The 23,241-nt window shown below is 43.6% G+C and overlaps 1 protein-coding gene across 8 annotated transcripts in view; it reads right to left on the bottom strand.

Moving 5' to 3' along the window:
- The window catches only part of PAPPA (pappalysin 1), a 481,990-nt gene that overhangs the window by 131,898 nt on the left and 326,851 nt on the right, over positions 1–23,241 (bottom strand). For all 8 annotated transcript variants that reach the window (XM_072960003.1, XM_072960000.1, XM_072960005.1 and 5 more), the window contains one exon: positions 18,521–19,019. In XM_072960003.1, the coding sequence (XP_072816104.1) occupies positions 18,521–19,019 (499 nt within the window). The remainder of the gene's footprint in view (positions 1–18,520; positions 19,020–23,241) is intronic.

Raw genomic sequence — 23,241 nt, 5'->3', positions numbered from 1 at the left:
ATTTATAAGTCCTTGTAGTCTATTAGTTCCAATAATTTGTTGATTCTTATTAATTTTTCTATGTATTCTTTTACAGATGCAGATAATGATAGTTTAATTTCTCCCTTTTCAATCCTCAGCATTTTTGTTTACATTTCTTGCCTAGCTGGGCTAGGCGGGACTAACGGTGTTACTGGGCATTCCTGGTTTGATCCTGGAATCAGAGGAATACTTACGTTGTATCATTAAGCATAATGCCTACTGTATTTCAGTGTAGACCCTTTATTCTATTAAGGATGTGTCTTTCTATTTGCAGGTCACTTCCTGTTTTGTTTTGTTTTGCTTTTTATCATGAAGAGACCTGATTTTATCAAGAGTTTTAAGACTGCATCTAGTAAGACAATCTCATTTTGAAAAATCATTTAGTATGCTGGTATTGTGAATTACAATAATAGGCCATCTAATTTTGAAGTCTCATTCTGTGAAACTCCAGCGTTGGCACAATGTGTGTGTTTGAGTGTGTGGGTTTTAACACATTGCTGAGTTCTGTCTGCTAGGATCCTAATTAAGACTTTCGCTTTTCAGTGATACATTTAATTGACCAAAAGTTTTTATCTTCTTCATTTATTTACTTGTCTGCTTGTTGACTTGTTTATATATTTATGCGTTGTGTTGTAAACAGAAATACTGTTCTATATGATACTAATTCTTAGATATTTGTTCTGTGGCCTGGGACATGTAAATTAAAACAAACATGTTCTACATATCCTAGAAGAAAATATTTATACTTAATTCAGCAGCAGGATCCTATATATTTTTATCAGATGAAACATTTCTTTGTGTTGTCCAAAATCTCTTAGAACATTATTCTATTTGTTTGCTTGATCTATTAATTATTGATAAAGGTATGTTAAAATAGTATAATATCATTATGGATTTATCACTTACTTTTTAGGTAAGAGTCATATTTGATTTATAGATTGTCAGGTCATGTTATTTGGTATATCCAAGTTCAAAATCATTATATAACTTTCTTTCACCATTATATGGTGATCTCTTTATGTTAATAATATTTTTTTTTTGCCTTAATGTTTCCTTTGCCTGATAATAATATTAATGTGCTTTGGTTCATATTTGCCTGGTAAATATTTACCTTTAACCTTTCAGTGAACTTATCTTTAGTTAAATACAACCTGAGAATCTTCATCTTCATAGTTGACTTTAATCTGATTAGTGTAATGACTTATTATATTAGATTTACTTCTCCCATCTTGTTTGTGCTTTCCAGTTATCATTCGTTTTCCTTGCTTATTTATTTTTCCCCTTTCTCACCTTCATTTGAATGTATTGGATTTCTTTATTTCTACTCTTTTCCCCTTCTTAGTGTATCTAATTTTTGCAGCTTATATTTTCTAATTTTATTTTTTTTTCTTGATTACACTAAAATACAAATATGCATATGTATTATCAAAATTGAAATTTAATTTAAAAAATGATGTCAATTTCTGGCCATTACTCATCATTTTTTCACATTTTTGTGTTTTTTAATTTTGACATATGAATTCATGTTCATTGGGTTTTAATCTGTGGGAATCATGTGTCTCCTAGGTCAAGTCTGTACCCTCCTCAAGAGGATAACTTCTAGGCATCTCTCTTAGAACATTACTCATCTAGAAAGAACCATTTCTTTTTCTTTTTCTCCAGTTAGTTTCTCAGTTCAGGTATTCTCAAACATACTGAGCAATATAAACTCAAACCTCAAATCTTTGTGAGGTACATAGAGCATAGATATAGATATTTTTTTCTCTAGTACACCCTTTCACTAAACATGTAGGTTTCAGAGGTGCTAACCTTACTTTGAAGCCCTCAGTTATAACTCCCATCCTTGCAGAGTTTCAGGGCCAATCTCCACTCCTGGAATAAGCAAGAATATTCAATTCATTCAGTTGCCAACGCTGACGGCTCTCCCTTATTCAAACTACATCAATAAAACATTAGATTCAGGGCTTACCTGTCTAGTTCTCAGTTCTATTTTATTTCCTTTGGCAACACATTTTTCTATTTCTCTGATCTCAGTCATACATTTTAAAGGATGTTAGTTACATCAGTTATATTTTATCTGGGATGTCTGGATAGATGTTTGTATTGGAAATATTTTTAGATTAGCTAGTCCACCATATTTCCACATACTATTTCTAATATACATCTGAAAGGTAGAAATCATTTGCATTGTTCAGTGTAGTTCAGTGATCTGCCCAAAGTCAGGGAGACAACAGTTATAAAGCAGAATTTAAACTACACTGTTTGACTCCAGAAGCCTTGACCTTTCCATCACATTGAGATGACTCCTTGGATAAGCACACACTAGTGAGCAATGCATTAATACCCAATCAAATACAGAACACTGAAACTATCTGAAGATAAGGTGAGCTCCCCTTTATAGTCCTAAAAGTCTTTCAGAAAGCTGCAACTCAGATGAAATTAGATTTTATTTCTCATGTAGAATTACAGAGCAAAATGGCTTAAGCGCTAACATATTACTAGGGTGAGCGCTGATTTTCTTTTTTAATTGAGAAGAAATTCATAATTGCTTTGGTTTTTTCTAACCATAAATGACACCCATGCTTGCTTTAAAAAATTTGAGCACTATGTGAATTAATTAAAAATAAAGCAAAAATCATATCCAATTCCATCACCTTGAGGCAGCTACCAAGAACATTCTGGTCAGAACCCCTGCATGTATCTTTTTATGCATAATCACACATACAATTTTCCATGAATATAAGATGACAAATATGTCAATATCACTTTATCTTTAATGTTCATGAGAAAAGAGCATAGGAAAAGTAAATCCAGCTAGTTAGCTTCGTGCTAGCTAATTACCTCCATTGTTTTGACCACTTTTTCAAATTCTGAATAAATATACTTATATCACTTCATCTGTTTATCCACTCATTCATCCAAATAGCAAAATTCACTGAGTCATCTCAACTTCTTCTAGGTTTCTTGGGTTCACAGTTCAATAAAATGTGGTCCTGACTTTAGGGTGCTAATAGGTTTATGAGGAAAGAAAGACCTTAAAATGGATGGCTATACCACAGCCTGAAAAGTGTAGGGGTCTGTAAGGAGCATGAGTGATATGAGACACAGGCTGAGGAAGAGTCTGAAAAGACTTCCCAGAGAAGGAATACTGGCTTAACTGGAGGGGTAAGGAGAAACCAAGCCATGAGAAGGCAGAGAGAAATGGCTTTCTGGGCAAAGGATATAAACAGGGAAGACAATTTTGGTAGCAGTACAGATTACCGGTTTGGGGGAAAGGTGGAAAGGGAGTGAGTACCTGATGATAGAGAGACCAAATATTCCTCATGGGATGGATGGTTCAGGAATAAAACTGACTACCTACCAAGTTCTGGCACTATGCTAGATGTCATCATATTCTATTTTGATTAAGGAGAACTAAAACTTACAACAGAACAGCCTTTCTCACTGAATGACTGAAGCTGTGAAGAGTCTTCCCCAAAGGATTTATCTCTTGACATTCATACATTAAGGTTATGTCCACTCAGCATTTTCCTACATGTGAGAACAATATGCTCCTCAATTCCAATTTTGTTTGGGTTATCATCCTGAATTCTTAAGAGGACTCTACTTTTGCTCTAGGCTGAGAGGTACTTTGGTCTTACTTTTCATTGGGAGAGGGTGGTGGTTAATTTATTTGAAGCAGACAGTATCATCTGCCCTTGAGAAGGGATACACTGGAAAGCAGTTTGGCATCACTATAGACATCACCTGGACCATGTCAGCAGAAATGACCATGGCTCTTCCACTAACTTTGTTGTGACTTTGGATGAGTTAGTTCTCCTCTCTGGGCCTCGCTTTCCTTGTGCAAGGCAAATCAAAAGCATGTATGGAGTTTCCAAAGATGAAGAAGATGCCATCATGGTCTTAATTAGTGCAAAGGGCAAAAGGGAGGGTAAGTCAAGTCCAGTAGGACTGCAACACAAGGTAGAATTCAAACACCGCCAAGAGGGAGGAGGATCCAACAGTGGTTGGAAGGATAAGAAAGGCTTAGGAGACTCCTGACACCTGGACTACGTTGATTCCTTCTAAAGGTGTCCATATCACCCCATACTTCATAATAAAACTCAGCGCGCCTTGTTGCAATCAGATGTTGAATGCGTTTTTTCCTTGGTATATGGTCAGTGCTTCAAGGACAGAGAAAAGATTCGCCTTTCATTGCCACATCTCTGCACCTGGCACAAAGAACGGCACAGAATGTTTTCAGTGATACCTGCTGAAGGAGCTAATAGTCTGTGACAATGCACCTGGGGAAAACGTCAAAAGACATAAATAACGAGCATGGTATTCTGCACAGCAGGAATAGCACAGAACAGGAGGCAGGTAAACCTTTTGAGATAAAGAACGGTGCATTCAGACTGGCCTTCAGGGTAAGCCAAAGGAAGTGCTTAAGTTTTACTAGAATGCTCAGTTGAGAGTGTGCAGGAGACGACGGACGGTTCTAAGGCAAGATACTGGGGGCTCGAGTCACTGAGTGGAGGAAAGGCACTGCTGTAAAAGCAGGGGCCTGGATGCAATGATTCCCCAAGTCCCCACCTCCATCTGTAGATGCCAGAACTTAGATGTGTTAACAGGAATTGAGATACTGAACCAGCATCCACATCTTTATACAGCCTGAGCTCCCTCCACTGCCACCTACCCTCCTAGCAGACTGGTTCTCAGTAGACTGCAACCCTTTCCACTCATGCGCCCTTTCATTAAAACAAAGCTGTGCATCTCAGCATCTCAGAATGCCGAGACTCTGTTGCCAAGAAAAGAATCTTTGTTTGAGAAATGGACTTTTGTCTTATAATATCCATCCACTATTTCTCCTGGTGACCACAGTGAGCTCCAACCCGTGTGGTCCGGATTGAACGAATGAAAAGTGAGATGGCAGGGATCTGAGAATCCACTGGGCACATGTACCCCTCCCGATGGGACTAGGGTCCACCCCTCTCACACAGGTAACACATTGTCATACTGACAATGCTGCCCTCATGCTGTACAAGGCTCAGGACGGAGCAAATGTATACATGCAACTGATTAATTCCAGCAGCCTTTGATATAATTGTCCAAAGATTCGCCCTGGTACCAATTTAAAACACAGTAGCAAATTTAATAAAACTAACAGTTTGCAGCCAAGGCCTTTGTTATTTTGTTTTAATCATCTCTTACCACCAATTGAAATGATTTTCTACTTTCTTGGTGCAATTAAACAAAATACAAGAGAAAGAATGGAGGGACAATGTGAAAATTATAAAAGAGAGTTTCAAATCCTGGGATAAGGTAACAGCAGCGCTGAGAGTGAACTGGTTGTCGGTGTCAGGCCGAGATCTGAAGGGAAGACATTTACCAGTTTGGGGGGAAACGCCGCACCTGGAGAGCATTAAGGAAAGGAGAGAGGAAAAGAACTACAAGGGACTCTTGTTTTTCCTGAATGCAACCAAAGGCGATGTGTGACAGCTTCCCCAAACACCCCTGCTGCTGATGGACAGGTCTCTTGATTACAGAGCAGGGGCTTGTGACAAGCTGACCGGTCGCCAAGACCCCTGGGAGCCAAAACACCAGATACAGTTGGAGGTAAACAAGGCAGGAAGCACAGTGTGAAGACGGAGGCCAAGCCGGGGCCAGCGAATGGAGCGGAGGGACCCAGTGACAGCTGGTGATTGAGCAGCACTAACTGAACACAGTTGTCGAGGACCAGGGGCTAGTGGGGAAAGCAACCTCCTTTCTCCTCCCTGTGGCCTCTCTGGGTGGCCAGCAATTTTATTACTGGCAGAGGGTGAGCCCAACGGCATTTTCGAATTTGGCACCACATCTAAAACCATTTGGGGGCCGGCCTTCTCTTTCTTCTCCCCCCTCACCCCGCCACCCTCCCCACGAATGCTTTGGATTCGGTGAAAGTCGGCGTGCAGTTAGCAAACTACATTTCCCCTCGAATTTTGAAACCCATGTGCGCTTGGGGAAAATGTAATCCTTATGTTTCTGATTCATTTACACTTAACTCATCAAAACGCTATTTTGTAAGAGCCATTTGATGTCCATGAAGTCTTCTGAGCCCTTTTGTAAGCCTGGCTTCTTAGAAGCAGGAAGTCACGTTTCTGACAAGAGGGAGAACTTGAACTTAAAAGATTGAGTTTGTTTTGAAATGAGGGCTCTTGGAGGGTCACGTGGACCTGGAGCTTGGCCAAATGCGTTCTCTCATTTCCTATACCACCCCCTTCACCAGCACCAGCTGCCGTGACGTTACTAATGTCAGAGCTCTCTGATTTCACTCTGAGAAACCAACGGAGACTGCTCCAGGATCAGAGAGGGCTAAGCTCAAATCGGAATCCCAAGGTCTGGCCAAACTCCAGCACTCTGTGATGCGGGGGAAAGGAGCACCCGGACTGGGAATCAGGGTCCCTAGGTTCAGTTCCCTGTTCTGCCATCAAAGGGCTGTGTGGCTGTGAGGACGGGGCCTCCCCTCTCTGGGCTCAGTTCTCTCATTTGTAGAGTGTCAGTGCTTCAGTGTTCCTTCCAGGTCTGAGAGTTTTCGAGTCTAATTCCTAGACAGTAGGGGGTCTGAGCACCTCAGAATTCTCTCTGCTGAAAACTTTTGGGGACTGAGTCTGTATTCGAGTTGAGCTCAAGAAGGGAAAACAAAAATGTAGAAATCAGGCTTTGGATATCACTTGCTTAGTTTCTCACCGTGGGATGGATATCAGAGCCCAGAGAAGGGGAAGTAAGCTACCCCAAGTCATACAGAAAATTAATGGCAGAGTCCAGCTTTCCTGGCATTTTTTCAACTAACATCCTTGGAGGGAAGAAGAGTTCAAACATTTCAGTTTATAGGGTATTGAAGCTGGGACAAAAAACCTGCTTCTTACTCTGGCAACAAGAATGTGAGCGCCAGCATTAAAATGGAAGAGGGGACTGGCACTGCTCTGCGTGAGGCGCAGTGAGGTGGTGTCTGGCTTGTATTAAAGCCCATGAGTGAATGATTAATCCTGGGTACGAAACAAAGCCCGTGCCGTGTAACATTATAGGTATTAGCGTTACGGAAGATTAACCCCACGACCCCCCTGGGGAACCTTTGAGAACACTGGACAACACTTTGAGAATCGATGGATGATGAAAACAGGTGGTCCCACAGGTCCTGTCTGCCCACCCCCACCACACACACACACACACACACACACACACACTCATGAATACACACACGCACAAGCTCACCTCCATTGCTCCTGAATCTGCACACAGAAAACAAATGTTATGGCGCAAAGTAAACTGTAGCTGTTTGCTTGCCACCAGTTCAAAGGCTGGTAATGGGAGGGCACATCTGACCTCCTCCTCTCATCCTTCTGTCTCCACATTCTGTGTTCCAGGGACACCAATAACCTAGGCATCCTCCATGCCATCTTCCGCTTGCCTCCTCCCTCTGACCGGTCATGGGCACACCCATCCCACTGGCACCGCTCAGCCCCATCCAGTTCTCTCGGCTCCCACCCGGACTGCTGCAGCCCAGGGCCTCCTTCTACTTCAGTTTCGGCTACACTGTCCTGCCTCCCTTACCGTTCACGATCTGGGCCCCTTCCCTCCATCCACCCCAAGAGCCGCACACAGCCAAAGAGCTGTCCTAAAACCAAATCTGATCAGGATTTTCTCCTACCTGAAGACACTCAGTGGCTCGTCACCTTCCCACCTGAAGTCCAGACCCTGTAGGCATCATTCCTGGCTCCTCAAACTCTCCTCCTCAAACTGTACCCCCAGCCACCATGAGCAACCCGTCTCGCCCTTCTCTGGCTGAACTGTCTGGCCTTAGTGTAGTTTTACTTTTTTGGTGCGGGGGGGAATTAGGTTTATTTATGGGTTTATTTATTTAACAGAGGCACTGGAGATCGAACCTAGGACATCATGCAGGCGAGGCTTGCGCTCTACCACTGAGTGGCATCCTCCCCCTGGCCTTGGTGTGGGTGCCGCCCTTCCCGGAAGTTTCTCACTGACCTTTCAGGCTGAATGAGGCTCTCCTAGCCTTGTGCTTCTCTTATCACTAACACCTCTCACACTTTTGTTACCACTTATTTGTCCCCTTCTCAGAGGGCTGGGCTGTTCCTTACCGCCTGCTTTATCTGTCTCCACAGCCCAGCACGGGTGGGGCACATTACAAAGCTCTAAATAAACGCCTGTGAAGTGAACAGAAGACTGAGTAATGTCATCTGGCCCAACCCTCCCCTTTAGGGAGACTGAGGCCCCAAGAGGAGAGAGCTCAGCTCATGCTGCAAGGTTTTCCTTGGTCCTTTCTCTCTTCTAGTGACTCATCCACAGGCCTCCAATATACCAGATACCATCTGTATTATCATGAATTTCTGACCACTCACCGATCTGCCAAACTGTTTACTCATTCATTCATTCATTCTCGCCTCTACTGACCTACGTTTACTGACCATCTACTCCATGCCTGTCCTTGCCTGAGCAGCTGAAGACGGGGTGGCAAATGCCCCACCTCTGGCATCTCACTGTCAAGTCAAAATGCCACTGAAGAGGAAAAAAACACCCATGCATTCTGAAATTGTCCCAAATGGGGAGCTTGGTAAGCCACGAGAGAGAAAGTAGGTCAAGGAGGAGCTCTGAGAGCCCCAGTGCACCTGGAAGGCTGACTTTAGAGATGGCCAGTCTCTAAGCCCCAAGTCCAGCCTTCCTGCCAGTGTGACATGCAGCCTGCTCTCCCACCCCTATGGAGTTAGACATCCTCGGGGCAGGTAGGAGCTCAAAGAGGGTCTGAACAGAATGTCAGAGCTGGAAATGACCTTCAGAGTCTTCTGCCCAGGCCTTCACTTTATAGAAGGGGGACGTGGACCCACACTGGGGACTCATGAACCAGGAATACTGCAAAACCTCAGGAGATCAGAACTAGAAGCCATGTCTCCTGATTCCAGGGCTAGACCTTTGGTGGGTTTCCTCTCTTTTTCTTTAGCTCAGCCACAGAGATTAAAGTGCAATGATCTTTTTTTTTTTTTTTTTAAATTCTGATCCAACATTGAACTTGGGTAGAGTCAGACGGGAAACTGTTTCATGTGTGTGTCTGTGCGTGTCTCTGTGTTTGTCTTTCACACATACTCTCCGGGCCAGCCAAGAACAAGCCTAATGAAAACCAAACAATTGGAAGAATTGTGAACACTTAAATTTTTATAGTTCCCTCAGATTGCATCATGTTCTTGCAAGTCCATTAGCTCATTAGTTTTTCAGGACACCCCTTGTGAGACCGTATGGGTAGGAACCATCACCCACTTTTTCCAAGATTAGGTGCGGAGGCTCAAAGCGTTGAAGGAACCTGGTCAGGGTCACACAGCAAGGCAGTTGTGCGCTGGCCTGCGAATCAGATCTCCTGACTCTGAACTCAGCATCTCCTAAGTAATGTCTGAGGTTCCTGTTTAACAGACACAACACAAACCCACTAAGTCCTGTCCTGAGGATTCTCAGCATCTCTGAACACAGACTGAATGGATTTTGTCCACTCCTCTTGCCAATGCCCAGTGTGAGATAAATTCCTCCATTCTTCCCACATCTGTAATTACTCTGACGGCTGTTATTTTCCTTCTCTCTCCTGTTCATTAATTTTTTTTCTTAAAAATCAGGAATTGGTGCCAGACAACGAAGTCCATTCCACCCTACCTACCCACGGGGAGGACAGCAAAAGAACAAAGAAGTAGGTGACATCAGGACACCCACTGTAACCTAACTCCACTAACTCATTGTTTTCCAAAGGAGCTCTTGCTCTACCCCACCCTGTAATAAAATACTAAATTAAAATCTATTCCTCCATTTCAGGAAATAACATTTCCCTCAATCCAGATACTCAAACCAGAAACCTGGGAGTCATTGGACAGCTCCTTCTTAAAGTCCTTGCCTCCGATACACCGCCAAGTCCTGTCGGTTCTACTTTTAAAACATTCCTCCAATTCATCCAACTTCTCCATGCAAATCAACATAATCTCTGGTTTGGACTTTAGCAATAACCCCTAAATGGACTTTCTCATTCTTCTTCAATTCTTTCTTCACAGAGCACTAAGACCAATCTTATAAAAACCTCAGATCTAATTGGCTTTGTCCTCTGCTTCCTGGTGAATGAATACAAACTCCCTTCATAATCTGGCCCCTGCTTACATCTCCAGTCTTGCCTTCTTACATCCCCCTTAACTGAAGGAGGACTTACACTCTTTTATAACCTCCTATAATAATGATCTTTGGTTTGTAATTATATTTTAATTTGGGCTGTTATTCAGACCGGCCCTCCTATTCAGTTGTAAGATTTTGAATTACAGAGCCAGCATGGACATTAACATGCAATAGGCACTTGTTATTAATGACTGCATAAATGAATGAATGAATTTATCAGCAGAGGCGTGGGCCCATCACTTAACTTCTACGAGTCTTATTTTCTGTCTGTAGAAGAGTCATTATGATGGCCAGTGGCTTAAAGGTCCAGTGATGCATCAGACTGTTTCACCGTCATTTAGATAAGTGATTTCAGTGGTGCTAGCGCCAAACAGGGGCCCTCCAAGCTTTCAAAATGGTGAAGGTACTTGGAGGCAGTCAGCACTTTTAAGACTGCTGCTGACCCTGGAGATCTGTTGATTTTGCTAGACCCCTTTGCTTCCCAGAATATGCCCGGAATCCGTATTTCATTCTAAGAGGTACTTGGCTTAAGACGGATGAGAGGGAGTTGTAGGTGGGTGATGCCCCACTTCCAGAAATAGAGTAAGATTGTGCTGACTGTGTACTCTGCTAGCCTGGACTAGGAACAGAGGTATTTGGTCTGGATTTGGAGAAACAGCTCTCACTTCTGATGCTGCTCATCCATCCTGGTGGATAGAACGTCAGGATGCAGGTAAGACCATTCTGCACAGGTGTGGCTGAAGGCCCTGCTCAGAAAGGGGTCCACCCTAGAGCATGCATTCTAGCAACAGGTTCCTGGAAACCACGCTGGTCTCATGATGCCCACACTTTGTCAAGCCTCTTCCTCTTCATCTATTTAAATGTTCAAAAAATAAATGAAAAAAAAAAAAGGGCTCTCTCCTCTTTTGTGTGTTTATTCTATTGCTTCTTGGGAATAAGAAAAGCTAGTTTTAATATCTACTCTCTTCATCCACCAAGATGCCACCTTACTCTTTTCCTGTCATAGCAATGATTATGCTCTGTAGTTCTGCCAGGCATACCCTTTGGGGTCAGTCAAAGAGACATAAAACTTTTGACTCCAGTATCTATTAACTGTGCGACCTTAAATGAATGACTTTATCTTTGTGAGTCTGAGCTTGCTCGTCTAAAATGAAGCATACTGATAGCTGCACCTCACTACGCTTATAAGAAACACTAAGCGTATGTGAAGGAGTCATGGTAATTGCTAGCACTAGTGATGCTAGTACTACTAGTAGTAGATGCTACCTGCATATGTGATGGCGACTAAATCTAGACTCCACTGAGGTCAGAAACTGGGTTGGTTTTTGTTAACCACTGTATCTTCAGAACGCAGTGTGGTTCCTAACCAGGGAGCATACTAAATTAGCATTTGAGAACTATATCAATGCATAAGTGATTACTAAGAGTTCCCTCTTGACGACATGTTTCACTCTAGATTCCAATAACATGGGTGGATATGCAGGAGGGCTGGCATTAAAATCCCAATTTAGCAGAGGGGAACACTGAGGTGTGAAAAGATTAACAACCAGACATAACTTAAAGATATTAACAGACAAGTCATGGAAGAGCAAATGGAAACAGCCAGTCAATATTTGAAAAGATGCTCACTCAAGATGTTCAATCACAAGACTGCCAATGAGGAGTCATGTTTTACCCCTTAAGTGGGCAAAGACAAAGCACTTCCACTTTGTTGAGTGATAGCAACCATGCAGAACAGTAGTATGTCCTCCACATGCTGCTGGTGGGATGTAAGCTAGTTTCCCCTCTCAGAATGCCATAAGTTGTATCCATTTAAATTAAAAAAAAAAAACAACTGTAATTTATAACCCAGCCATTCCATTTCTCAGTATCAACCCTGGAGAAATTCTTACACATGCCCACAAGGACATTTGTTTGTAATAGAAAAATGTATGAAATAACCTACATGCCCAGCTAATTAACCTGCAGCACAGTCTGACTGTGGAATATTATACAGCAGTTAAAAGGAATGAAACAGATTTAAGGACCAAAGAGGATAGACAGCTCATATTACTACCTTTCCCCCTCCAAGCTGATCTGAGATCGAACATACACTTCTGCCATGAAGTATACACAGCATATCAGTTCATTCATTCATTTGTTCATTTATGCATTCATTCATTTATCAATTTTTGCCAAGCATCCACTTGGTTTCAACCATCCATCCTATAGCAAATTTCTTCAGTGATCAACTATTATTCACCCTTCAGGTCTCAGCCTAGACATAACTTCTTCCAAGAAACCTTCCCAAGCCATCCCAAGCTGGGTTAGCTATCTTTCTTATGTTTTCTATACCCTTCTTATGTGACTCACACCATACGTTTCTCATGCTGCCGTATAATCACCTGTTTCCTTTGCTGGTTTCCCCATTAAACTGTGTGCCCACGAGGCCAGGGAATCAGGGCTGTATTCCTAGTTTCAGCACAGTGCATGACACAGAACAGACCCTTGGCAAATATCCATCAAATGAAAGAAGTATTACTGCATATGATTAAACCAGACTTTCACCTTTCAGTTGATGAACAAATGAAAAAGTAGACACATACTAGAACAAAGAATGCACGACTGGGTGACATACAGAAAGACCGTGGAAAAATAACAGGGCTGAGAAAAAAAAAATGAAGTGGAAACTCAGCTTGAGAGCTACAGAAACAGCAGGAGAGAGCCACCTGTGCTTCAGGTGACCCTGATTTGGTCTAACCTTTTCCAGTCCCCTGGGGCTTAATGTGGCGCCACGTGTCAATGCTAAAAGAGACCCCTCTCCTGAGAGGCTCCACTTTGTGCTACTGCTGACTCATTCTTCGCTCATTTATCCAAAAAGCATGCATGGACACCTGATACTGCTACAAATGAGTGTGCTAAAGTTTGTACTTGAGAATCTAAAGCAGGTAAGAGAGAAAAAACACACAAGCACAGTTAAATATAAGACAAGCCAAACAGTGATCAAGGACCAACGATCACGTAATAAGACATCGATGTTCCAAATAGGCCAGGATCTCAATGATGGCAAATCACCCAGCCTTTATAATGAGTGACTAGGAGACACTCCGGTCTCTGTTCATATGTCACTTCACAGAGGCCTTCCCTGACCAACTATCTAAAATCACTAAATCCTACCCAACTGGGATTTTATGTAGTGTTTTCCGGTGTGTTTCTCCCAACTACATCACAGGGATCAATGAGAGTGAGAATCTTCTCTGCTCTGTTCACTACTGTATCCCTATTGCCTTGAAAGTACCTGGGTTCATGGTGGGAATCAACATACATTTGCTGAGCAAATGAACTGATGAATGAACTAAAGTTTTTGAACTGATGGATGGTCATTCTGAATCTGTGGAATTCAGAGGAAGAGATCTGGGATTTGATTTGTAAAATATGGACTGATATTCAGGAGAATTTCCACCCAGATCATAAGACTATATCCTTTCCTTATGTTTATTCATTTACCCTAGGACTCATTGAGAATACCAAAGAGGTGAAGGAAAAGAGATTGTGTTGGCAGCTTAACAGGTCTGAATGTGAAAGAAGAATCAATAATTAGTTGGGGTACACAAATAAGCTGGTTGGGGGAGATGACTTCTAAAAATATTTCTAGTTCCAAATTAGTGATCCTAGGAATGGAGAGGCACAAATGAAGTAGGAAACACCAATGTAATTTGTCCAACTAGAGAATGAATTAGAGAACTAGCTGTGGAGTTGACAGATCTCCGTGCAAACCTCAGCTGTGGTTACATAGCCTAACAGCTGTGTAAACTCTGAGTTTCGGGTTCTTACCTGTAATTTGGGGACAGGACCGCCTATCTTGTGGAGCTGAAGTCAAACGAGATTACTTAAGTAAAGCCCCTAGAAGGTGCTTGACACATAGTAGGTACTTAGTAAGTGATAGCTTCTCCATCTCTCTTCCCATTGTTTATTCAAGAGCCATTAAAAATATTTACTGAGCACTTAGTTTGTGCCTAGAATTGTTCTAGGCACTTGGACTACATCAGCAGATAAAGAAACAAAAAAATCTAGTCCTCCATCAGGGCATTACTGTACCACAGTGCTAATGCCTGCCTAACTCTCTCTCCTCCTAAAGAGTGTGCACACCATGTGGGTGGACGGGCACCCCTGTATCACCATTTCCTAACACGGTGCATAGGATGTAACAGACACCCAGCAGATATCTGCTGAATGAACCAACGATGGATGGATAAGCAGATAAATAATTAAAGCGAGCTGCTATTCACTGTTTCTGCTTTGCTTTATACCTCACTTCCTCTAAGCCAAAAAAAAAAAAAAAAAGGCTTAGTTTTCTCCAGAGTCTTTACTACTTAGGGAAATCTGGAGATTCCAAAGGACCCAAGGAACGTGGTACCCAGTGCAGGAGCACTTGGCAGTCAGGTTGAGAACCAGAAGTATCTGTGCTCTTTCTTCCCAGCCAGACACAAAAAGACCTGGCTGTGTGTCTTGTGTTGCTGGAGTCCAGACTGGGTCTCAGGAACTGACTGGGGCCGGTGGCCTGTGCGTGCTAATCCCGTCTTCTACCTTCTGTGTCTTGAACTTCAGTCAGTGCAGATGCATGTCTGAGCTCTACAATTCTGCCTTAGCATGATGACAGCAGGAGGTGGTGTGGTGTTGTGGCTGAGAAGGTGGAATTTGGAATTCGACCTGGGTTTTAAACCTGGCTCTGCCATTACCAGCTGTATTAGGTTGGATAAGTCACTCCTCTGAGCTTCAGCCTTTTCTCTGAGCTTCACCTGCCTCATATACAACTGAAAGGTGCTTAAAGCAGAGTCAATATTCAGTAAATGGTTGTTATTGTTGCTGTTATTATTATTGTACACCCACTCCACCTTTCACTAGGGCAACCAAAACCAGTGAGGTCCGTGGTAGGTACTGATTTGGAGGTAAACAATCTCTGCTGAGCCCCTTTTACTACCAAAAAAGGGAAGGAGTCACCTGTCCCCCAAGAGCAACTACCGTCCACAGAGAAAAGCTTAATATGCCGTCCCCTCATGCTACAGACAGGAAAAACAAAGTCCCGTGATGCAGTGGGTCTCCATGTCCCACGTGAGTTAGCAGCCGAGTCTGCCCTGGTCCCCCTTCCCTCTGCCAGTGTCAGTCTTCATTCCACAGAGAGGCTTCCACTTATGGGAGATGGTCCACATTTCTCCCTTGCACCGGCCAAGAGCAATCGGTCTGTGAGAAGCGCCCACTGGGTAAGCACGGGAGCCTCTCCCTTCATCAATGTCATACCTTGGGAAACTATCTCCAGTATAGATAACAGAAAGAATAAATATTTTCGTTGAGAGAAAAAAATGAAGACAAAGGTCAAAGGGAATCATGTAATGGGTTGAGTCAGGGAAGAAAAAGAAAGCATTTTTTTCCCCTCTCGCCTCTTTTTCTCCAAAACAGGCTTTATATAGAACTTGTCTAAGAGCCAATTTATTTGATATGGAAAAAATGTGAAAGCCGTAAAACACACACACACACACACACAAAGAGGTATTTGTGTTGGAGTTTAGAACTCGAATTACCAAGAGATAAAGGAGTTGAAGTGGTAGGTTGACTTGGAATGATGTTGTTTTTTTGGGTTTTTTTTCCTCTCAGAGAACTTTCAAGTCAGAAAGCGGAGCCCGGCCCAGCCCAGGTCTCCAATAAATTCCTTGGGACTCAAGAAAGACAAAGAGGAAGGTCAGTGAAGTCCTCAGTCTCGCCCTTGTGCCTGCATCACAATAGGGACCAAAGAAACATTTGTTGGGATGAGAGAACAAATGGTACATAGGGCGGCCCTGAATAGCAGTGGTTTGGGAGGCAAACTGGCATAGGATGTGGCATTTTTACCAAGTGGTGAAGGTCTGCTCAAGTGTGAGTGTCAACAGGAAAGGGAAGAGGTCTGAGCTGTCCCTGAATCTCCAGCTCCCAGCACAGACTCTGGCACATAGATCGTCCTCAGTACATATTTGTAAATTGAAGCAGTAGCTGTATGAGTGGAGACCTTGAGGATTCCTGGGCCTTCGAGATCATTTAGAGCAGTGACTATAAACTCTACCAGCATCAGAGTCATCTGGAGAGGCCCTGTGCTCCGAGCTTCTCAGCCTTCTTGGCTGGGGCCTAAGAACCTGGTCTTTCTAAGTTCCCAGGTCCAGTGGACACTGCTGGTTGGGAGCCAGGCTTTCAGAGCCGGATTTAGTGCAGTGGTTCTTAAACGTGGCCGCATATTAGAATTATCTAGTGAGATTCTGAAGTCCTAGTGGTCAGGCCTTATTTTCCTTTACCACTTAAATCAGTAACTGGAAGGGGGAGAGGTTGCAAGTGAGCCGGAGGTGGTTTCAAAATGCTCCCAAGTTTTCGTAAGGTGCAACTGAGTTTGAGACCCACGGGCCTAGGACAACCTCCTCCTTGTAGATTTAACAGCTCTGAGGCCCGGAAAAGGTAAATGACTTGCCTAAGATCGTGCAGCAGGCTAGTGACTTGGCTGAGACTAGAACCCAAAGTGTTTCTTATTCTTCAGTCTAATTTCCACCATTCCACACTTACCAGCCCATGTCAGCGCTCACAGGCTCCTAACTCAAGGCAAGAAAATGAAAGCTGTGTTTAAACTGAGGTTTTGAAATGTCTATTATTTCTTCTCTTCATTGTTTTATACAGAAATTTTAAGTGGACGCATATTTATAGAACTTTGCCACTCTAGACAAGCGAGGAGATGGAAGGGACAGGGTTATGGAATATTTTCAGTGCAAGGCGATCCTTTAAGTACATTCTCAAACACAAACCAAGTGCTCGCTCTGAGCTCTTAAACAGATGTTCTCCATCTCTGAGGCAAGGAATGGGCGAGGGTTTGCTTGCGATGTGCACGTTAATAGCCGGCATTGTAAAAGGAAGTGCTGGTAAAGTGTTTGAAAGTGGTTCTGTCTCTTAAAAAGATTAAAAGTTTCCTCCAGAACTTGGTTTCTATTAATAATTGGCTTAGCAAATATTTTCAAGTAGACGGAGCAGAGGCTGTGTCTTATATCAGCTTAGAACCAAAGAAAGTGCCACAAAAGGCCTATAGAAACCATCGACTTCAATATTTTCATCACATAGAAGAGGAAATCGAAGCTCAAAGAGACTGATTGATGTATCTAATATTTAGTACGTGGACCAGCTGGGGCTAGACACAAGGCGTCTGACTCCTGAGCTATTGTTCTTTCCAACATTCAAAGAGTTCTTTACTGATATCACTTGTACAAAGTAGATGTCCAGCGAACGTTTGGTGACTGATTTCACAGACTCTTGGTACCCAAGGTAGGTGTGGAGAAGACTCCCTCATCTGTTAGATGAAAGCAGAGACCGGAATCCATCTTTAACCACCCATTGGTTAAGTGCACTGGCTTGGGAGTCAGAATGAATTCCAATCCTGATCTCACCACTTCCTAACTATGTGATCTTGGACAGCGACTTCACATCTCTAATCTACGGTTTCCTTCTTTGTAAAATGAGAAGGAGACTAGGGCTGTGGTTGTGGAGAGGATGAAAGATGTCAAAGACGCAGAGACCTCAGATCATTGTCTGGCACACAGCAAAAGCACTAATGACTTCATTAGAAGGTGGCCTTGCTCATAAAACATAAATCGTTAGGATGTTTGAGGAAGAGGTGACAGAGAAGCGGCTTGAGAAAGGAATATTAAGGACAAATGTTATCTCACATAAAAGCAATGAGTATCCCAAAAGAATGATGGAGACCTAGAGCTGCAAGGGCTCCTAAGGATCAAGTGAGTAGGCACCTCTCTTCCACCTCGGATAACAGAGCACAGGCTGTTACTGGTTATGCTCATCTTCCAGCCACATTCTCATGCAAGCATCCAAGGACATGCTCAATTCCCAGCCAACCTGCTGTAACTTCACCCCCTCCTCACCCACTGAGAAAGCAATCACTGTGCAGGAATACTCTTTAATATAAAAAGAAAATCATTAGCGAACTGCAGTTCTTGTACTTTCACCAGTAATAAGTGACTTTCTCATTGCTAATCTCATCCAACTGCCTTCATTTTACAGCTAAGTTGCAGGGAGGTCAGAGAGGCTTAGAGTTAACATGCTGGAGCTGCCACCAAAAGTCAGGACCCCTGGTTCTTTGCCCATTGCTCTTCCCACCACATCTCCTCCACCTTGTTGAGACAATTCTACACCCACTGCCAGGTTGCGAATCCCCTGAAGTGAGTCTGGCTGTGATAAACCTTCTTCCAGTGCAGGCCTCTCTGACCCTCCTGACATCCCTCCACAGCCCACCCACTTGATCGTCCCCTTACCCAGCAAGCACACTTACATGTCTGTGAATCTTCTACTGAAGTGTAGGATGGAGGCCACATCTGCCTGGAGAGGAGGATCCCGAACCACCTTGTACTGCAGGGGCTTACACGCCAGGCAGAGCGGGCTGTCTGCAACGGAGGTCAACATGGCAGCATCGATCTCCAGGTGCTCATCCAACGTGTAGATCTGGAGGCCATACACTTCCTCACCCACATCCCGCAGTCTGATGGTCAGTGGGACGTCGCAGAAGACGTTCTGAGGGCCCAGGGAGATGTTCTTCCCACTGACAGTCAACAATTTGATGTCATTGACAGCTCCACTAGAGTCCCAGTCAGTGGAGACAAAGGTCACCCAGATGGTCAAAGACTCAGGGACCAAGGGGTAGCGGAATTCCAGTTCAAGGTAGCAGCCTTGAGGCTCAGGGCAGGCTGGGGGCACTGTGTGTGGGTTGACAGCTGAATTTGGGCTCCAGGTGCGGACGCTGGACTTACAGGGCTGTTCGACATCTGGATGACCTGTGGAAAAGAGGTGAGAATGTGAGTTCCTGAAAGTCTTCATAGTTTCCTGCAGACCTCAGGAGACACTGGCCAGACTAGAACGCAGAGACGGGGGGAAAAGAGAAGGAAGGTTCTCGGTGTCTTGGTGAATCTGCTGTATGCACAGCACCCAGCTCATCCCCACTCCTGTGATACAGATCTTGACAAATCACCAGACATTTGGCCAAAACTATACATATATTCAAGTAAGTGTCTTATGATTGAGCTGATGCCCAAATTTTCCTTCCTTATCTCTCACTTGTAGGCTTTTCTGCCTCCGATGGAAAGAAAGAAGGGACACACGTTTGCTAAACACTATGTCCTCTGAACTTGTTTAATTTTTTCAAGGACTCATTTCTAAGGTGACCCAACTAAGGCTCAGAAATGTGGACTGAACTAACCAAAGTCTCACAGCTTGAGGTGAAAGGTCAACAGCAGAGTGCAGTTTCGTCTCACCCTGTAGCTCCCCGTTATTCTCCGACTTTGGTATAACCCGCTTGGAATGGCAGAAGGATCAGAAACCTCCAGTAAAGAGGAGGTAAGGATAGCTTCTGCCCCTTGGGTTGAGGATTCTGGGAGGAAACTGTCTAGAACCATGAATGACAGAGCTGGAAGACAGCCCTGGAGCCATCTTATCTCTCTTCCTCCCCTTCTCCACATGAGGTCATTCCATACCACTGAGCTGCTCTGAGCTCTGTCCAGTCTGACTCAGGAAGGGGAGGGTTGGGGGAGAGGGAAGGAGAGATTCTTCCACTCTTTCCCCAGGGAGACGATGCCTCATCCCCACTGATCTCAGCCTGCAGCAACTTCTGAATTTTTCTCTGCTGAGATCATTAGTCCTAGACCCTCAGAGAGCTCTCCTTTGCACTGCTGAGAAAAGTAATCAGGACTCAATGCGGTGATTGGCTCTGATTTATTTAAGGGTGTCGAGCAAGAGATGCACGTCAGCCGGTGAGGGTAGGATGGAGGATCTCAGGTTGTCCTATTTGCCACACTCCTTCTTTCTTTCTTTCTTTCTTTCTTTCGCATCAGCGGCGGGGGGGGGGGCGGGGGGGGGGGCGGCGGTGGAAATGCCAGATATTTCTAAAGCCAAAAGGAAAACTCAATCTTTGAAAAACAAATAGTGTCACAACGTAACAGGAATCACCAAAATATGAAAATTAGAAAGCCATTTTGGGTGGGAAAGCCATTCCAGCTAAAGCTGTTGATGCCTCCAATGTCCCTGTCTCTGCCCAGCCAAGGGAGAAGAGAGATGCCCAGTGGAGATGGAGAACAGAAGGGAAACAGAAGAAAGCAAGGGGTAGGGATGGAGGTGGGGTGGGCAAGAACAAGGAAAATTCAAAGGATTTTTTTTGACATAACACATCAGAACAAGAAGAGATGGACGTAACTCCACGATCCCCTCCACCTCTCCTGGACCAGGTTCATTGATTGCCTGTAGCAAACGCTGGCTAGAAGAGACCAGCAGTTTAAGTCAAAGGCACAAATTAAGACTCCTACTGAGGCTGAAACCATTCTTCCCATTCACTCTCCAACCCAAAGAGTTCCCGATTCTCTTGACTTTGTGGGTTGTTGGTACTGCTATCACTTACTCATTCAATAAGGTTTAGTGGAGCCAGCATTTTAACAGATTATGAAGCACATCCCCTAGCCATTAATTTATCTGATTCTGACCCAAATCCTGTAAGATAGTTACCATTTGTCTCTGTTTTGCAGCTCTGTTTCACTCAATGCTTAACACGGTGCTTGGCCCATAAATAGTGAACACAGTGGATGTTCAATACGTATTTGCCAAGTAAAGAATCTTCTGTCTTGTTAACATGGAGTTAAAAAAAGAAATTGAGGCTCCATGGAGTATTAGAGCCTGCTGTGTGATGGCGAGTGCCAGGTGAACATTCCACCGCCCTCCCTCCCCCACCCGGGGCTCTCCTGGAACTGGCAAGGGATCTCTCTCTCCTCCTTGGAGAAAATGACTGTCAGTGGTGGGAAGCCACAGGAGAGCAACGATGACAAATCTGTTTGGCTCATGCTTTCATCCCCGGTTTCTTGTTAGTCAACAGAGGAACCAAATGCTTTTCCAAAGGACAGGAAAGTGAGCCTGGTCATTATGCTCAAGTAAGTGAACAGGACTAGACATATTAGCAAACTGTGTGCTTGCTTGCTTATCAGAGACGAACGTTTGATGTAAAAAAGAGCCTCAAGGGGTACTGAGTCCAACCCATCCCCCGAAGCAGTGATCCTTTTAATAATACTGGGCTTCACACACTGACCATCCTCTGCGCACTGGGCGCTGTGCCAAGCACGTTACATGCCTCAGCTCTTTTCATCCTGGCAATAAGTCTATGATGTAGGTCTTATTAAACTCATTTTATGGAAGAGGACACTGAGCCTCTGATGGTTAAGTAATTCCTTGGTGGGGAGTAGAATACTATGTGATACTGTTGGTCCGGAGAGAGCATGTCAAGCTTTGAAGGAATGAACAATGCAATAAAATACAGCTCATTGTATCACCTCCCGTAATGGTGCCTATCCCACCAGGGTGCTATAAACCTCAAACAGGACAGAATATTTAATCGATGCTCACAAATACAGTAGCTCTGTTCTGAAACATAAGGAAGAATTAACAAGAAAAAGCTTGGGAGAAGGAGGTATTCCAAGCAAAGAGAACAGTTGAGAGATTATGAAATAAGATGACTGTGGGTTTGAGCGCAATGGGAAAGCAGCAAGTGGTGAGGCTGACAAGCTAAGCAGAACCCAGATTAGGAAGGGTCTTGTATGTCACTTTAAGGAAACTAAACTTTATGCTGAGAGATGGGAGGAGATACGGAAAAATTTTAAGGAAGCAAATGAAAGTTGTCCTCCAGAAAAAACAATGTTTAGAGTCACAGATATATCCATCCATCCATCTATCCATCCAGCCATTCAAAGAGTAACTATTGACTGCCTGGTCTGTATCTAGTGTTCGGATATCATCCCTGGAAAAAAAGGTTTTGCAGATGGGGTCTCTGCCCTTGAAGAGCTTCTAGTCTAGTGATATCAGTTAAGAAACTGCTGTACTAATGCAGACAACACACACCTATCGCTTGTATAAAGGGAACATCAGAGGAGATGAAGACAAATCAGAGTCCATAAGGAGGAAAAATGGACACAGCTGGGAAACTGGATGTGTGGTGCTGAGTCTGGGAGAAGGGGGGGAGGGGAGGGGAGGGGAGGAGGAAGGAAGGTACAAAAGTACTGATGCTTCATTTCTGATATATTTTTGTATACACGGTGACCAAATGAAGTTACATGTTCGTATAAGCTATCCGCTAGAAATGAGGCCATAGACATGTGTGAATATTTTTACACATACTTATTCTGATTTAAATGTACGTTTATGATGATCTGTACAAACATCTCTCACATATCTTTGTGTATATACACTGCAGCTGTTGACACAAATATAGCTATAAAAACTTGGTGCCAAGTTTTTTCCAGATGGATACTTCAGCATACCTGGAATACTGTGGGCAGAAACATAGGGAAAACACTCACATGAGTAAGAAGAAAACAGTGAGTGGCATCTGTTAATCTCTCATGGAAAACCCAGCAGTTGCAGTGTATTTTATGCCTGCATAAGTGATCTTAACAGAGATTTGAATCGATCAGATCAAGCTTTCTAATTCCTGAGCTACAACTGTACCATGGTATCAGATACCTCAGAAAATATTCATCTGTGAAATACAGCTTTTGCTCAAGAGATGGGAAAATACAGTTTCTTCTGAGTACAACCACTTTCTGTGGCCAAAGGCAAGAATTTCTGTGACTATATTCACCTGAAGTCCATGAAATGGAGTTAATGGAACATAGTGGACTTGCAATAAGTATCTGTCCAATGAAGAATCTTCTACCTTGTTAATACGGCGCTAAAATAATGAGGTTGCAGCTCTATGGAATATTAGAGCTGGAAAGGACGTTTGTTTTGTGGGTAAGATGCTATCTTCAGAGAAGCAAAGTGACTCACTCAAGGGCAGAGTGCACTGATGACTGAGTTCAGACCAAGATCCCAACCTTGTCATCCTCCCCACCCCCACGCTCTTTCCCCAACCCCAAAGATATGTCTGGCACTGCTCATGGATTGGGGAATTTTATGTTAGTTTGGGAAGTCCAAAAACTTAAACACGCAAAGATAAATAGGATGAAAATGAGTTGAGAAATAAAT

The sequence above is a fragment of the Vicugna pacos genome, chromosome 4 (genome assembly GCF_048564905.1).
Source record: "Vicugna pacos chromosome 4, VicPac4, whole genome shotgun sequence".
NCBI classification, from domain to species: Eukaryota; Metazoa; Chordata; class Mammalia; order Artiodactyla; family Camelidae; genus Vicugna; species Vicugna pacos.
Note: the sequence above shows the minus strand (reverse complement) of the source record. Positions and strands in the feature narration are given on the sequence as shown.